This window comes from Ceratosolen solmsi, unplaced genomic scaffold (genome assembly GCF_000503995.2).
Source record: "Ceratosolen solmsi marchali unplaced genomic scaffold, CerSol_1.0 scaffold30, whole genome shotgun sequence".
NCBI lineage: Eukaryota > Metazoa > Arthropoda > Insecta > Hymenoptera > Agaonidae > Ceratosolen > Ceratosolen solmsi.
In genome coordinates this window covers 5,207,248-5,221,491 of record NW_011948421.1, presented here as the reverse complement: position 1 = coordinate 5,221,491, position 14,244 = coordinate 5,207,248, and the positions used below count along the sequence as shown (strand labels likewise).

Here is a 14,244-nt window from a genome sequence, read left to right as displayed (position 1 = left end):
AAATCTGTTTTTAAAATAATAAGTTAAACAGAATAATTTATGATCTTTGTTACTACAAAATATTGTATTTCATGTACAATATTCATATTATGATTGTCCTATATATAAAAATATGTATATCTATAATTTACTGCTATTTAGTAAAAGAGAAAAATTAATCAATAAATTATACTATTAAACCTATATTTTAAATATATTAATTTTAGATGTAATAAATATATGTATGATACTGAAACATAATTAAATTATCTATTCTTCAATTTATTAGGATTAATTATATGTAGTAAACTAATATATTCTTGATTATAGAAAAATATAGATGTTCAAATATATTCGATTTAATTTCGTTATTTTTTATTCAATTAGTACGTATTGTGGTTTTCGAAATGTAAATTATTCATTGTTTTTTCAATGGTATCTTTTTGTATATAAATTTTTTAGAGAATTTTCGTAATTGAACAAGAAATTACTGAATTTGTAGATATATAGTTAATTTGCCGAATTATTTACAAAGACATTATTGAAATATTTATTAAGAATTGTGCACGGTGATAGACATTTGTATTAAATTTTGCATTACAAAATAGTTTAGTTTTATGTAATTCTAAATTTTTATTATATTTCTATTAAATTAAAATATATTTTTTTAATTCAATGTAAAATTTTATGATGCGATATATACCACTCTTTTCTATAATAAATTACTTATAATTTTTAAACTAATTTCAATTAATATTAATAAAATTACAAAAATATGAACAATAAAATATATTATAAGCGCCTCGATTGATAAAAATAAACTTATGTATACATGTCTTTTATATATTTATAATAATATTTTAATATTATACTTGTACTGTTAAACGAAACACTAAAAATTATTACTAAATTTAATATTATTAAGGGTTTATATGTTGTTAAATTAACTGATTGAAGGAATGGTTTAAAAATTATTAGATTGATTATTTTTGTTTACTTTATCATATGTTCTTAATACATACTAAATTTCATTTTAAAACTTTTCTTAAATATTCAATTCTTATAAAAAGTATAAAATTTCCTTTTTAATATTAACTAAAGTTAAATGTACATATGAGAAATAGTGTTTATCTACAATTTTTATTGATGTAATTATATTAAAATATTATTAATTCATTGATTTGTTATTTTATAATACGATAAATTTTGTACTTAACTCCTGGAAAATATATTTATATAGTTATTTTCAAGAAATCTGTACCTGATGTTATTTTACCATTACAATAATTATAAATAACATTATACATATAAAAAAAGTATGTATACAAATACAATTATTTGAGTCATTATTAATTCTCGTGTGATTCCCCTCACGTAGAGATACGTAATTCGAGTAAATAAAATATTTATGTTGCAATCTAAATACATAACTATTGCAGATAAGCCCACAAATCATATTAAACATTATCTTATTATCCATTTAATGGCAATCATAAAAATCCTATAAAAAATAGAATCAACAAGAACACTTTATTTCGGCCAATTAATAATAAATAATTTGAAAACTATTTATTTATATAGGACTATTGAAGATGATTTTGAAGAATTTTTATTTGAGTTTTGTTTGAACACAAATTAATATTCGTAATAATTAAAATTTTTTAAGTTATAATTTTAATTACGTAGTTCTTAAATATGTAAACTTTCCATTAACTAATATTTAACTACTAATATGACATTTACGCTTATAAATATTAATGTTCTATCTATCGAGCATCATATTCGAATTTTAAGATAAAAACTGAGTTCCATATTCATAACAAATTTTTTATAATAATTAATATTCTTTAGGAAATAAGAAATGTTTGTAAAATTTATAAAAAAAAAATATATATTGGCAAATATATATGCATGTCATATAAAAGTAATTACATGTAAACTCATCAAAATAATTTCATATATCTTTAATGTTTTTAATTTAATTAAATGTACTTTTTCAATGAAATACACAGTATGAAACTTTCACATGATTATAAGTACATTAATTATTAATAAATTTATATAAATAATAACAACATGTAAAATTAATCATTAAAAAAATTCTAATCTTGTTAATTTAGTAATTATACAATAAGAATAATTATATAATATATATTCAATCTTTTAAATAAATTCGATCGCTTATCTGATTAATGAAAGCATTAGTTAAATTAAAAAAAAAATTTCCACTTTTGTTGTGTCAATAACGATGATTTTATAATGCAAATTGTATTAAAATTATTATAATTAATAATGAAGCTCACCCATTTGTAGCAGATAATTTAAACAATTATTGTAGTTTCCAAAAAATTTAATTGTCAATATTATATTTAATGATAATATATTTATATGAGCAATGATAAAAATTATGACCTGAGTATTAAAAGTAATAAATAAGATTTTTTATATTTTACAGTACTTAATTGGATAAAAAATAAATTTAAAAGTAATTTTGCAAAATTAATGTTTATATGTTGTAAAGTGTAATTAGCACAAAACCATTTTGACTCATTTGAATAATTGATATTGAAAAAATTATAACTTAATTTATTTTTTATATTTGACATTTTCTCTAGTTAAGAGTTTATTTTTATTTGAAGTATTTACAATTTCAAATCAATATTAAATTTTCAAATAATTTTTAAAAGAGGAATTTCATATGAAAAAATTTTAGTACCATATATTCGAATCAATAGTCTAGTAGATATATAGAATTTTTGTTTTACCGACGATTAGGTTTACGAAAAAAGTATCTTATTTTTAATGAAAAAAATTAATAAATTTTTTATTAATTTTTTAATTTATAAAAAATAATAGTGAATATAATAATATTAATATTACTATATATAATATTAATATAAAATATAGTAAATATAGTTATATAGTTACTAATGACATTGTATAAATCGAATAAATTTTGAAATAATATAAATTGGGATCCTTCTGTTATTGGTCAATAATAAAATATCTTTTGTAAATTAGATATTAATATAAATAAGGTCTTCTTTATCGCATTTTAAAACGAAGTGTATTACTATACTAATTGAAAAATTATTGACAAACTATAAAATGTTCTTTATTTTAAAAGATCGAACGTATGAATTTTACTTTTATTTTAATGTATTACATTTTTTAACGAAAATTATCATATTCTTGTGAATAGTTTACATTTATTTAAATTATTTAATTAGAAGGAAAGCTATACAAAATTAATCGTTTTATCATTAGAATTTTCTTTTAATTAACAAATAAATGCACGTATTATAATTTATCACAATTAATATATACAGCAATATTTATATTTTAAATAAGAATATTAAGATTGAAACAGGAATTTCAATTGGACACACAGCATTATATATATAATGGAGAGCGGCTTAAGACATCAGCTTTTAACTACCTTTTATATGTGTAATTAAAAAAGGTGTCTATTAATTGAAATGTAACGAAATATCTGATTTATGGACGAACAAATTAAAGGCTGATAACTTATTCATATCTTTTCAAGTTTGTCGTAAAAATCATAGGGAGACTTTTATTACAATCATATTAACTGTCTTGATGAGAATTATTAGCGATAGTCGTGCAAAATAAACAAGAAATGAGCGAAAATGATAGATAAATCGATTTCACAACTCGTTATTGAATTGCATGTTTCAATATGTAACGATTGTCTCAACTATAAGGATACTAACTCTAAGGATTGGCCAAAACTAAGGATACCTTATCTAATTATAATATTTTGATGACTGTTCCACCGCTATTCCTATATCTTGCATTCCGTATTGCATGGTGTACCTAAACATTTTCTTTTTTTAAATTACAACGCAATACTTATAAGAGTGTAAAATATAAGATAAGAGTTGGGCTACGATTATCTAAATGGTCAAAGTAAAAATCAAGTTGCACTCGCGAATATCGATTTCTAAAATATTTAACGTTCAATACTTTATATTCGCGAACGGTCAACCCCCAGCACTAACAAAAGCCGAGATATTGCGCGATTGCCAGCCCCGAAAACGCCCTTCGTCCGCGAGGCCGCGGATGATGATCTCGGCGGAGAGGGGGACCCACAAAGGAGTCGAGCTCGTGGTGAGAGGACGCGTTTGGTATAAAAGTTGATGGTAAACCGGCGAATAAGCGACAATAGCGCGGGAGTCCTCAGCTCGCATACGGTTTTTCCTCGTCGGGTGTTACAGCTAAGGAGTTCACCTTAGCTTCCGGAGTAGCCGCAATCTTTCTCAACGACATGAAGCTGGTACGAGCGGATCTGCCCTGTTGAATTTGCACGCACTTGCAAAATCAAGATTAACGAAACCGTCTTTGTTCGCTACGCGAGATCGGCACTTTATTTGAAAATGAGCGCTACAGCTTGGCACGAATATTCTTTGGCAACGGCAAAACCCTTATTATCAAATAATCTTTTACGACGGAAGCTGTTTTATTCATTTTTGCACGAAGCCATCCTTTATTATGAATATTCATTTTTATATTTGAATTAACCAGATACGGAAGTATTATTTTTATTTTATCGTTTCGTTTATTAAGAATATACGGCATTAAAAGATCTCGAATAATTAGAGTTACCAATGATATGGTTAACAATTTTTTCTTGTCTTTTCTACCGAGTGCACGTGCTTTTTCCTGTCCCGTTCTTTTTACATTCTTATTATAATTTCTGTCTTGAAGTGGAATAATAATATTTATTTCAATATCATAATAATTATATTTATTATATTATAATGTAAACAGACGTTTCAAATAATGTAAGACAATTCATATTATAAATTTCTAATAAATTCAATAAATTTAAAAATTATAAATACTTATCACGAATTATTGGCAATTAATTATTTAATAATATTTTTCGTAGTATTTTTTATTCATAATGGCTTGCAATTAAAAAATATTATTGTTCCTTTTGCATTTAAAATTAATTATTCCTTATTATTATTTAGTAATTGATTTTTATTTATTGTTATTTCATTATGTGCCAATAAAATTATTATGTTTGATCAATATTTTATTTTTAATATTTTCATAAACTTTTTTTAACTCGTATCTAATCATTAAACTGTAATTGACAACGTAAACTTAGACGCAAGTATAAAATTTCAGAATTAAATGTCCACCATTGAAAGTTAATAAAAGGCTTATTTATTTATATTGATAATGTGAAGTGACTGTAAATAATTTTAAAAAGTGTAAATAAATTTGTAAAAAAAAAGTTTGTGTATCAACAAGCCAAGCTGTTTAAAGTGCATAGAGGTGTTTAAATTGTGCATACGGATGCAATTGTGCTATTTTCGAAATAAGAGCGAGAGAGTGTATGTGTGTGTGAAAGAGAGAGAGAGAGAGAGAGAGAGAGCGAGAGAGAGAGAGAGAGAAAGAGCTCGCGCGTGTGTGTGTGTGTGTGTGTGTGTGAAAGAGAAGGAGAAAAATTTGTGCAGTAGGGTCATCCTTAAAAACATATTCCTCGTAATAAGTAGACATTGCTCGATTAAGCAGTAATGGCAAATTATTTTCGAATGTTTTCCTGCGCCTCCGTTTGCTTTTCTAAGTACAGTGCTAATCTAACGAAAGTCGGTTTAGCAATTGAATTAAGTACATTTGCCGCGCTTTTTTCAGCAGCTCACGTCAATACTCCTGGTCGTTTTCACGACGTGTCTCGCCGCGCGACTGGAGAACACGTACCTGCCACCCGGTAGCGCAAGTACAGCTGGCGGCTCTGGACTCCAAGCCCCCAGCCAGGGTTTTAGTCGCGGTGCTGGTGGAATTGTACCTGGTAAATTGTTTTTTATCCAATTTTTTATCTACTATTTTCATTGTTTGGTTGAATTTGTACCGTGTATAGATCAAGTTGAAGAACGAGCTGAGAATGTCATATAATGATTCTAATTTGAAATTTTAAAATAATATGGACTTAATATTTTAGTCTATTAAATAATATTCAATTATATGGAATTATTTTAAATTGCGGTTGGACAGCAAAGTGACTTGCATATATATATATAATATGTAATATGTACAATTTTTTACATATTACATATTACACAAGTTCGTGGGATTGAAATGTTTATATGTCTTTGTATTGAACTTTCATTTTCAGTGAATTCAACGGCATTAAAATGTTGAAGAATTTCTTTCTCTGTTATCAAAAAGCAAAGTGTTTATGTTTGGGTAGTATGAATATTCTAGCAGACATAACAAATAGATAATTTAAACTTTTCTGAATTTATTAATATTAATTAATTTATTGTATTGTATTACTACGTATCGAATTTTTAAACAATGCAACAATCTTATTATACATTACATCATTTATAAAACTGATGTACTCTATACATTTCCTTTTATTATTGTATGTTTTCAAATGCTTGCAAAAATAATATTTCCTTTTTGATAAAAGACAAGTGCATTTTGAAAAAGGTATGCATGAAAACATCTTAATAAAAAACATATAATTTAAATTGTAAATCATACGCTGGTTAGATGAAAGTTGAAAATAATCGTGTCTTATTATATTGCTCTTTCTTTTAACGGAATTACGTAAAATATTGAATAATTACTTATTATGCAATTACAAACGTCAGGATATGATGATATAAATCGTGAATTGTTTATAAGAAAGAAAAAGCATATTTCTAACATTTTCTAATAGTCATGTGTTTACACATTGATTATTGCAAAATTAAAAATTTATCAGTTTAGTATTTGTATAAATAAATAACGATTTTATTTATATTTGACTCGTGGAATTAGGATTTTCACGTTTAATTATCATTAAGCTATTATTTATATTTAAATAAAATCTATTAGCCTAAACATTTATATAAATCATTAAAGTAGCTGAAGTGTAGAAGTTGTAGTTCAAAGTAAGAAGTTGTATTTTAAAAACTACAATTTAATATAAACATTACTAAATATTATATGATTATAAACGATTAGTATGACTCAATTTATTATGATATATGAAAAAGACATATTTTATAAAACATATCTCTATATTTTCATATCCTTATTTTTACATTATAACGAAAAATTACTTTTATATAGTACAAGCTGGATATAATTTAGAAGTTTATCTATCAAGAAAGTTCAAGCTAATCTTATACATTCTAATTATTGAAAATGATAAATGATATTATTGTACCATTATGTAATAGAAATGTATCTATTATAATTCATAAATAACATTATGAGATATGAATAGATAGCATCAATAAAGCATAAAACTAAAATTGTAAAAGTCATGGTTTGATTTATCTACCAGCAAATGAATATAACTTGTATCATCTCATTATTAGAAAGCTTAATTATGATTAAAGGTGGTACTGGTGCATTTAATGGACGAGGATCGGGTTCTTTCGGCCCTGGTACTGGTGGACCTAGCGGATTCGGACCACGACCCGGAGGTGGACCTGGAGTCGGTGGTAGTAGTGGCTTTGGTTTGAGCAGTGGATCTCAAATTCCGATTGTTTCTTTTGACACACAAAATGGCGGTGACGGTAACTACCGATACAGTTATGAGACCGGAAATGGTATTCAAGTCCAGGAGCAAGGCCAAACACAAGGTAAGTTTAGGAAACTCTGGCGTTAAATTTTTTCTCACAAACTTTTTAAGAATGGATAGGTCACGCACACTGTTTCATTTTGAATGTAACACAATTTGCTTGCATTTGTTTGTACGAAACTGTTTATGTACATTCTCAATGTTTTAATCAATGATCAAAACATAATTATTTATTAATTTTTGTATATAAATTTTTATTTAAACAAAGATTTATTTACCCATATAACTATTTCTGATAAAAAATCTATATATAATATGTGGAATAACTTAAAGATAATATTTAAATTATTGTTCATTTATACATAGAATATTTAATGGAATTATTATTCTGAAAAAATACTTTTCAAAATCTAATTTGAAACGATTATCAATCTTTATCAGAATTTATTACTTCAAAAAGCTTTTGTTTAAAACAATTATCTTAGATTTCTTGTATTAATAATTAAAATATATCTCATCAATACTGAATCAATACTATCATTAACTACATTCATGTGAAAATAAATTCAATTTTAAATATTCTGAAAAAAATAATATATTTATACCTGTCACTTACTTTTTATTTTAGTTTTCTTACAATTATTTTCAATTAAAATCTTATATGTTTTCTCCATTATTTCAAATAATGAAAAAAATATATACACTAATAAATTGATTATTTTTAATTATAAAAGGTTTTGAATTTTTTGTCGTTATCAATTTAAATTTAAATGCAAAATTTTTAATCAATATTTTTATTAGAAATGTAAAATTATAATAAATTCCAAAAAAATTCCATGCTACTGTTAATATACCAAATGAGAGTTTGAAAAATGAATTAAAAAATTTAATTTTTATAATAATACTAATATCTGGAAACACCATTGGCAAAAATATAGTACATTTACAATATATAAAAGTAAATGTTAATTATATTCCCATTTATAACCTCACTTGAATGTGAAAATAAAACGCACGCGACGTATAGAGTTAGTATAAAAGACTCATTCAATTCATCGCAAATAAATCGAGGAAATGAAATAGAAAATATTGCGAGTGACCGTTGTATATTTCGGCAGATAGTGCTAAATTAAATACGAGATTAATGCCAAATGAAAAAATATAGGAGGGCATTAGGGGATTCGCATAATGCAAGCATTTAATATGTAATGGTAATTGTATCCGCCACTTTCCTAATGGGGTGTTCATCTAGACAGGTGCATAGGTGTACTGTACTATATTTTGGTAGACTTGAGCATGTAATGTTTGAAAAATGGACGAACTCGAATGCGGGAATAACGTCGACATTCTCAGATAAGATTTTGCCTTGAAAAATTTGAAAAGAAAAGAAACATTTGCTAATGCTGATGCTCCCCTCAGGTAACACGGAAGCGGTGAGTGGCTCGTACAGTTATACCGGCCCTGACGGTCAACTCTATAGTATCAGCTACACGGCCGACGAGTCTGGATTCCATGCCCAGGGTGCCCATATCCCTACTCCGCCTCCCATACCTCCAGAGATCCAGCGCGGTATCCAGGAGGCTTTGGCCGCAGAGGCACGTGGAGAGAATCAAGATGGTAGCTATAAGGGTGAAGGCTCCAGAGGAGGTAAAAGAGAAATATCTTACAAGATACTGGCTTTTAAAACTTTATTTTCTTAACACTTTTTATAATTTTTACATAATGCTTAAGTTGAACTTTTACTATGGTAGATACCGTTCATAAACGAGGCAAATTAAAAAGTTCTATTTAATTTATGAATAAAACCATTTTTAAATAACAGTCCTTACGCAATATTTAGATGTATAAACATATTTATATTTACATTTATATTAATATTTGCGTAAAGACTGGTATTTAAAAATTGTTGGATTCATCAATCAAATGAAACTTTTAAATTTATTTATAGATATTATTAATGATGGTTTTACCGATTTTATTTCATCCAGTTTATTTATAAATTTAATGAAAAAAATATTCTTTGCAAAATACATATTTTTTTACTATTCAACTATTTATAGTATATAGAAATATATTATTTATATTATAATATATTATACAATATACAATACATTAATTATCTTGTAATTAGATGTTTTTAAAATACATTTAACAATAAAAATAAAAAATCGACATTTTTAGAAAATTGTTTCAAATGTATAATATTAAATGCTTCAAATCATTGGTTTCAATTATTTTTATTTACTTTCATTTCATTATAACGAATTAAGTATTTATATTAAAAGATTTAAGAAATAATTAAGTTAATATTATTAATACGTTCAATAAATAATAAGGTTTTCAATTATTGAAATTTTGTAATAGATATAAAAAGTTTGTGTGTTGATATTTAAGAAGCATTTGAAATTAAATTTGTATTAATATGTATTCCGATCTTTGAAATGGTGTAGGTGGCGGGTACCAGAATGGAGCTGGCTTCCAAAGTGGAAGCGGGTATCGAGGTGTAAATTCATATCAAAGTTCTCAAGGTGGATACAAGTATTAATAAATATTCACGTACAATTGCAATTAAGCTTTACTAAACCGCGAGTAGAGTCACGCATCTCATTATGTTCGTCGAGCTGCCACTGAACTGCCACCGCTAATTACCAGTTTTATTATTGTAAATACTCAATCATCATTATTGCTTAAAAGACACAAAATTTTCCGTTTATCGAATGATAAACAAGCCATAACAATAAATAAATAAAAGTTGTGCTGTTTAACGAACCTTGTTAAGCAACTTAATTGTAAACACACGAGAAATATGCATTTGGTTATTGGAAAATGATGTGATAATATATAAGTATGTTTTGTATGAAATAAATAAATAAATATTATTTTATCATTACTTATTAGAATATTCCTTAACCTGTGAAAATTCGGCAATGAATATGAATTAAATTATTTTTTAATATATTTTTATTACAATAAGCATTTTCTTTAATTACAAATTAATTTTATAAGATACCTTGGCTGAAAATACGTTATTAGTTAAAGAAAAATAATATAATTTATAGGAATATAATACTTGTAGGTCATGTAAAAATTATGTTACATGTTACAAGTAATTCATAAATAAAATATTGGCCAGGCTAAATACTAATTCAAAAATTCATGTATATAAATATTTCTTGTGTATATTCAATTTACTAATGAAATTAAAAATCTTTATTGATGTGAGTAATTAAAATTAGAAAAAATTTTATTTTGCAAATATAATGTGCTTTTAAAATAAATATATACAATTTCTATATTCGTTGTTTATTTGTACTGCACATGATAATTGTCTTCTACAAATTAGAGACAATACAAAATACACAAAATTTAAAAAAGTATAAATATATTGTTTACAAGATATAATACTTTTTTGTTTTCTTTTTACAATTTCGTAGTATAGTACTTAGCTTAATATAGATAAGGTATGAATAAAGGAACAAATCAAATTATTTAAAAAGACATTGAAATACATAAGAGTTAATATTATAATCAGATTTTTCTAACAAATCGCTTATATTTAATATATGTAGATTCATTATAAATACTTACACAAACAACAAATATTATCTATTTAAAATATTAATTTATAAACATATTTTATTTATCATATTTTATAATACTTGTATTTTAGAAAACAATATAAATATATAAAACAAAGAGAACTAATTTTCAAAATTAAAATCTACAAAACTCCTATACAATTTAATTAAATATAAAGTAAGTTTGAACACTTATAATATTTATATATCTATATTTTGCATTAATCATAAGTATATACGATATTTCAATTCTTTTTACAACTTTTAGTTAATAGTACCATTTATAATTAAAAAGAAAGAAATAAATTTAGATATTGCAGCCTTATTCAATTTTTCAAGCTTTACTTGAGTTATCTTTGAGGTTCATCTTAAAGTACTAACAGACCTTTTGTATCTATTTTATAAATACTGCTGAATAAAAGATCATTTTCACGTTTTAATAATCCAATGTAATATGAAATATTTATAATAAGTATTTTAAGATAATTTTTTGTAATTAAAATTGTACATTTCTTTAAAATTTTTCATTGAATTCTGAACACATAGCATTCTTTTCTATATGAACTCTTCGTTTTTCTAGTTTAATACTTTTAAATTATTAATAACGATATAAGTTAAAGCTTATCGTAATTAATACGAAGAGTAAATTATTTAAATTATAATAATCGTTTTGGTAATTTTATAATTACGAGTTAATGAAAATGTTTATATTATATTAACTATATTGCAACAACTATATTATAATATTTTCAAACGATATTAGAATGATTATATTTTAACGACGTCAAGTACGCGCATAAACATTGAATTATAAAAAGTATGGTGTTAAGTTTCTGTTATTATACTTGTTAATTAACTTGTAAATAGGTAAACTGCGTTGTTTGTAATTTTATTATTAGTGTATTATTATTCTCTCTCTCTTTCATTCTCTGTTCTGGCAATATTATACTTCTACTCAAGTACACATTTGTCTTTACATTTGTATAATTCACCATGAAATAAAATTTACTTATCAGTATGGAACCAGATCTACAATTTGTATTTTGTGCAGTCAATATATAACGAAATAGTAATCAAAGGAAATATTAGAAATAAATAAATATTTTTAAATTAGAACTCTGTGTTCTGGATATAGTATAGATTTAGTATGGTTGTAATTATTATATTTTCCCCGTCATGTTTAAGTGAAAATTTCAAAACTATTTATGCTAAACAAGCTATTATTATTAGGAATATTCTAAAAAATAGTGTGTTTCACATGTTTTTAGATACAAAAATAAATCAAGTATCACTAAATGACGGCCCAATTGAAATATGAGTTTAAACATCATTATCGCGAACGTTGTTTAGAAAAAATTAAAGCTGCTAAATAAATAAAATAACTCAAATTTTGTTAATAAAAATGATATAAATTATATGTTATATGAAAACGGTTATCCATTGAAATCTAAAAACTGGTAAATTCAGTTTCCATAATCTTATAATATAATCTTATCTTTCTGTGAAATCCTCAAACATCTATAATACTACCTACAGGTATATTTATTGTATATCAATAATTTTTTAACATCATGTAAATTTGTAGCTCAATTTGTTAGCTATAAACTTTACCTTTATAACAAATAATAAGGACGAAATGAATCTGTAAAATTCCATTATAAAAATTTCTATTACCGTATGTCGTTTATATATAGTATATTTTAGTTTGGGTTGAAAACCCTAATGCCTGTTATCCTTATTGAAAGATTTTTATATGCATTCGCATCTTATTTTTCGTATTAACTTCTACAAATTAGTTTGTTAAAAGACTTTTAAAGTAAATTAAATACTCAATTTCAATATTTTCTTCATTAACTTGGGTATCAAAAAAACGACCACTATACCCAATCAATATTATTGACACACCTTTACAGACATATATTATTCTTATTTCAGGATAATCTACTGATTTTTTCCAAGATCGTGGAATAAACAATATCTTTCATAAATATATACTCAATCACTGATGAATACCACTATTCATATATCCTTTCTGACTTTTTAAACATTTTGTCATCAGAACTGACTGAACTAACACAATATGATGTACTATACTTGGCAATTTTTGGTAAACTATAGGAAATCTATTATTCAACGATACTCATTATCTACAATATATTCATCACGTATATTTAATACGATAATAGTATTATTGGCTGAAATTAATTAATACGCGAATTAAAATGTTTATGTTTCCCAACTATATATCTTTTCTGAAAGTATATTTCTTAGGATTTGTAATTAAGGGAACACCGGAAGATACATTTTTCAAATGTAAATTAAGAAGATAATGAACAATGTTAGTAATTTCACATCAATTGAAGAATACAACTTCATATCGGTATACATGCAAAGTACTTTATATGAAATGGATAAAGATCTGTTCCGGAAAGATGCAATATATATGGCACTAGTGCTTGTTATAAATCTGTCTAATATCAGTCACATCAGTCTGAATTTTAAAACTATATCCTAACAGACCACTGAATATGAAAATAATCTGACATGAATTTGGTTATTCAACAATTTCTTCAAAGTATTGTTTTTATGACTTGGATATAACATATTTCTGTATTCTCCATGTGCTCGGAATTAAATGCGCGAAGCTAAAATGTTATTGATATCGAATCAACACTCTTATTGGCTCATTATAATCTCAACATCACGAAGTAACGACATACCACAAATGACAATTTAAATATTTATAACAGTAATTCACAATTCTGTCAGTAGAACTTCTCATTCTGTTATAGGAGAGATATATAAAAAAATTTATTCAAAAACAAATTTGATGTAAATATAATGTCATAAATAAATTTTAGTAGAGTAGAACAAAAAAGTTCATAATACTTTGAGCATATATCCATATAAGATAAGTATATTGTGCCATCGGTAATATTAAATTTAAAATACTGTTATACATTTTAAAAGCATAATTCGATAAATAAAATACTTTTTGAATAATTTTTATTATTACTTCTCTCCTTAAAAAAATCTTATATTTATTAACTATTATTTCTTTTAACATTGCTTCGTTGAGTTTAATTTTCATACGTCACAGACGTAATTTGACTAATGTAAATATCGAAATAATAT

At 24.8% G+C, this 14,244-nt stretch overlaps 1 protein-coding gene across 2 annotated transcripts; it reads left to right on the top strand.

Annotated features, from left to right (window-relative positions):
• Nucleotides 1–4,145: 4,145 nt before the first annotated feature.
• On the top strand, nucleotides 4,146–10,363 carry LOC105361415 (pupal cuticle protein 20). Of its 2 annotated transcripts, none has more exons than XM_011498590.1 (5): nucleotides 4,146–4,276; nucleotides 5,650–5,803; nucleotides 7,347–7,592; nucleotides 8,951–9,178; nucleotides 9,982–10,363. In XM_011498590.1, the coding sequence occupies exons 1-5, from the start codon at nucleotides 4,268–4,270 to the stop codon at nucleotides 10,074–10,076; spliced, it is 732 nt and encodes a 243-aa protein (XP_011496892.1). In that variant the 5' UTR covers nucleotides 4,146–4,267; the 3' UTR covers nucleotides 10,077–10,363. The 2 variants fall into 2 exon arrangements, with proteins under 2 accessions (XP_011496892.1, XP_011496890.1); XM_011498588.1 differs by having other exon boundaries at nucleotides 5,647–5,803.
• The last annotated feature ends 3,881 nt before the right edge of the window (nucleotides 10,364–14,244 follow it).